Source organism: Lolium rigidum, chromosome 1, assembly GCF_022539505.1.
Source record: "Lolium rigidum isolate FL_2022 chromosome 1, APGP_CSIRO_Lrig_0.1, whole genome shotgun sequence".
In the NCBI taxonomy this organism is placed as follows: Eukaryota; Viridiplantae; Streptophyta; class Magnoliopsida; order Poales; family Poaceae; genus Lolium; species Lolium rigidum.
This window is the reverse complement of record NC_061508.1, coordinates 47,790,304-47,794,786: the sequence shown is the minus strand read 5'-3', so window position 1 is coordinate 47,794,786 and position 4,483 is coordinate 47,790,304. Positions and strand designations below refer to the sequence as shown.

The 4,483-nt window shown below is 50.7% G+C and overlaps 1 protein-coding gene across 1 annotated transcript; it reads right to left on the bottom strand.

Annotated features, from left to right (window-relative positions):
* Positions 1-2,635: 2,635 nt before the first annotated feature.
* LOC124672576 lies at positions 2,636-4,113 on the bottom strand. Its single transcript, XM_047208785.1, has 3 exons — positions 3,286-4,113; positions 2,993-3,176; positions 2,636-2,891 (listed from the first exon to the last, which is right to left on the bottom strand). Exons 1-3 carry the CDS (start codon positions 4,111-4,113, stop codon positions 2,641-2,643), a joined length of 1,263 nt encoding a protein of 420 aa, XP_047064741.1. The 3' UTR covers positions 2,636-2,640.
* Positions 4,114-4,483: the final 370 nt, after the last annotated feature.

The following is a 4,483-nucleotide window of genomic DNA, read 5'->3' as shown; positions in this document are numbered from 1 at the left end:
TCCACCTATATAATGAGGGGCCAAGGGAGGGGGCCGGCCACCCCAAGACCACAAGCTGGCCGCCCCCCTTGAAGTGGCCGGCCACCCCCTCCCAAACCCTAGCCGCCCCCTCTCCTCCATATCTCCCGCGTAGCTTCAAGAGGAGCTACTACTTCCGCTGCCCGCTGGAACGGGAGGTGGACGTCGTCTTCATCAACAACCGAACGTGTGACCGAGTACGGAGGTGCTGCCCGTTCGTGGCGCCGGAACCGATCGTGATCAAGATCTTCTACGCGCTTTTGCAAGCGGCAAGTGATCGTCTACCGCAGCAACAAGAGCCTCCTCTTGTAGGCTTTGGAATCTCTTCAAGGGTGAGACTCGATACCCCCTCGTTGCTACCGTCTTCTAGATTGCATCTTGGCTTGGATTGCGTGTTCGCGGTAGGAAATTTTTTGTTTTCTATGCAACGTTATCCTACAGTACTTACTAAATGATTGATGCAAAAACTGAGGCTTATAGGGTGAAATAATAAAATCTGTTATCTGCAGACAACAAGTGTGAACAAGATCATTAAATTTGTTAAAATGGAGAAGGCAGAGGAGAATAAGATGAAAAACAGTGAGGTGAAGAAGAGAAAGAACAAAGGGACAGTCAAGGTGACAAAAGGGATGGATGTTGCATTAACTTCACCATACAGTGAAGCAGTAGTTGCTCTTGGGACTGTTCAGAATGCAGACACAGATGAATTCATTGAGGTTATGATCAACATGGTCTTGAAGAGAACCACAAGGTTACCACAAGCAAAGGGGAGAATGACACTACTAGGTCATGTTGAGGCACACTCAGTCCAGTGGCCAAGAAAAAATGTAAGTTCCACTTGCCTCTTGCCTCTTGAGAATGTCAATTATCACTTGTACTTCACATGATCAATACTTTACTGTCATGAATCAACCATGTGACACAAAACATGCTTGCAGGTCAGCACTGAAGAAGTGGACATGACTCATGCATCAATTATGAGCTGCATGGACAAGAACTTGCACATTCATTCCAGATCAGATGGTAAGGTGCTGACATTGGAGGAACAAGCAGCGAATCGGGAAATGAGGAGGAGAACAGAAAACCCTGACAGTCAGACAACTAAGAGGAGGAGAACCTTCACCTTCAAGTCAAAAGCCTCCATAGGTGATGGAAACAAGGCTGATGATGTGTGACCAGGCCTATGCTTGCTTGCTTGTAAGTTATACAATGTGTTGCTTGCTTGTAACCCTGCCAAGCTGATGCTGGATGATGTGTGTTATGACTGAATGCTTGCTTGCTTGCTTGTAAGTTATGTCTGGATGTGTTTTATGACTGGATGTTTCAAAATGTTGACTGAATGCTTGCTTGTAAGTTAAATAATTTGACTGATAAATTGCTTGATGTCTGCTGGCAGTCCAGTAATTCAAAATATGCTTACAAAAAGAAACAGCGGCATCAGGCCTATATGCGTGAAAACAAATTTGGAGGCATTTGCAGAAATGCCGGCAAAAACTATGAACGGTATCTCTGTCGCGTGCCAGAAAAAGTTTCCGCGGCGTCTTCAGCTTGTGCCAGAAAAAGACTCCGCGGCATCTCCAAAAAATGCCGGCAAAAACTTTCCACGGCACAGACAAAATGTGCTGGCAAGACTCTTAACAGGCACAAACAGATCTGCCTGAAATAGCTATTACTGGCACCAGTACCTGTGCCTTGACTTACATACGGTGGTATCTCTCGAAAAGTGCCGGCAAAGACCTACCTCGACTGGAATAAATACAGCACTTTTTTTTGTGCCTTGAAAAACCTTTGCCGGCACTTTTGGTGCCTTTGCTGGCACTTTTTTGTGCCGGCAATCTGGGTACCTGACGCATTGACAGGTGCACACGATGGCTCTCGCTCTCTGCGGTGAGCCACCTGTCCCTGGTAGTGCTTCTCCTTGCTCTCCGGCGAGGCGGACGTAAAGCAGGGTGGCCGTGCCGCGCACGGCGACATCCACGACGCGCCCGACTCTCCGAACAAGTAGATGCCTCATCCAAGGGAGCGGGGTAGCGTGCATACTCGACCATGCAGGCGGCCAGGGATTATTCCGAGTCCACACGGGCGGACCTGTATCGCCTTTGCCATGGTTCTGCTTGCTCTCCGGCGAGTTGGCCATGGAACGAGGCCGTGCACGGTGATGTCCTCGACGCCTCACGCACCCAGCATGTAGATGCCTCAACTGCGACAGCACGCATACTAGTTGATGCAGGCAGCCACCATGGCTCCCGCCCCTGCGGGCGTACCCGTCTGACCTGCGCATGCTCCTGCTTGCCCTCCGGCGTATCAAGCCATCAAGGAACAGACGCACAGAGAAGATAACGGGATTTCTTATCACTTCGCCCGATTTAGCTCTTGTACAGCGGGCCCTACTTTATTGATGGGTTATCAAAACTGTTAATTAATGTTTTTGTGCCTGTCAACATAGATAATTACGGCTTCCTAGGTCTGTTTGGGTCTAATCTCCACCGGTTCATCTGTACCGTCCCTACAATTCATACCACTCCTTCTATTATGAGTGGTAAAAGGTACTATAAAAGAGGCCTATTTTTTTGCTTACACATACATACAGGTATATAGATGCAAGTTTCCACTACAACTTAACTACCGAATTATTATCATATCGTACTCGCTGACCCATTCTTCGGTGCTGGAATCGGTACCAACAGTGTAACTAGAACTACTGACCATGTGTCTGGAACCCCAAAGGTGCCGAGCATATTTGATGTCCAACAGGTTTGCAATATCAAAGTCAATGATATCCAAGGTAGCATCAACCGGACTGCGGAAATTGTATGCTCCAAAAGGTGGGTGGATGATCCTTTCTTCGATACCCTCGCAAAGACTGCAGTGCCCTGACGAAAGCATAAACACACGTCTTATTTCACAATCGCTTCAAAACCCCAAAGGTTTAAGATGCGTGTAGGAGGAAGGGGTGGATGGGGGCAGAGCTTACCGCTTCGAGCGACAGAGTCCTGCACAGGGCAGCATAGCACGGCACCCATTGGGTGTGCATATTCTGCGAAGAAGAGCTGTGTGGCTGCCGGATTATCTCTTGGAGTGGCCATGAAGTTGATATGTTGGTAATCACGGTCGCCAATGCTGACGCCACAAACAACCTTGAGCTGTAGCTCAGGTCCCTTGAAGGAGTAATTTGGTGCATAGCAATGAGGATTAGATTTAGAACAAGTGACCAAGAAAGGAAAGAGCATATGCAGATGTGAATAATGTTTGGATACAGAGACTGACCCCAATGGTGCGGTTCCAGTGATCAATCGCCATGTTGGCGACCTTGCGTCTCCATGATTGCCAGCTTCTGATGCGCTCCTCCCTCTCCACATTGAGCTGCTTCGACTCTGGCACCAGGCAAGCTTGGAGCCGAGGGGCCGAATGTGGAACCAGTAGGGCAGACAGTCGCTCGATATCCTCGGTGGAGAGCACACCGCTGCTATTCGCGAGCAGCTGCGTGACGGAAGGGCTTGTGGCGACTCCGGACTGCGCGAACGCAGCGAAAGCCTCGCAGTTGGGGTGCCTGGCGGCGACAGCGGCCGCGTGGTAGTCACGGCCACGGTCGTCCAGTAGGAGCACGCGAGTAAGGCCGAGGAAGGAGCCCAGCTTGATGTGATCGAGGCTGACGACATCGACGACGGTATCTGCAGCCGCGAAGCGACCGGGGGCAGAGGCGGCGTGGAGCCATACCGTGTTGACGATGACATTGGAGGCGCCGTCGGGGAGCGGCCCGAAGCAGTGGCCACCTGCGAGGAACGCGGGCAGGAGGGACGGCATCGTCGGAGCGCCGTCGGGGCCGTTGAATGGGAGGCGCGCCAGGGCGCGCAGGTAGGCGTCGTGGATGGTGTTCCACAGGGCCGTCTTCCTCTCCCACGCTTCGTCGGGGGCGACGCCGGGGCCACCGCGAGTGTGACGCGGGAGGTGCCGGAAGAAGAACTGCGCCGCCTCCGGGAGCGCCAGCGGTGGGCGCTTGTTGGAGAGGGACGGCGACGAGATGGCCTTCGCCCACCTCGCCTCCGTTGGGTTCACCGGCTTCCGCCGCGGGCGATCGCGGCGACGACCTGTCATCTCCGATCACCTGTACTCTCCCCTCCGATTTGGGAAATTAAATCTGTGCCCCGCCATACCCGTCACTCTGATAACTATAACTCATCGAAGCGCCGTGAAAGGCAGAAGATCAAATCATAACTCCTAGTTGAATCCGATTCGATCTGTATAAGATACCAAGTTAACTAAAACCTAATAAGATCGCTCTAAAATGCAACACACACTAAAAAAATCATCACAATTCACTAATTCTAAATCATCGAGGTTAAGTCACGCTTACTACGATTGCATCTCATACTTATGCATTATAGTATCTTTACTAATTCTTTAAACATCATTTTTACCAGACAATAATGCTATTTCAGAATTTAGAGTTATCCCGTATCGAATT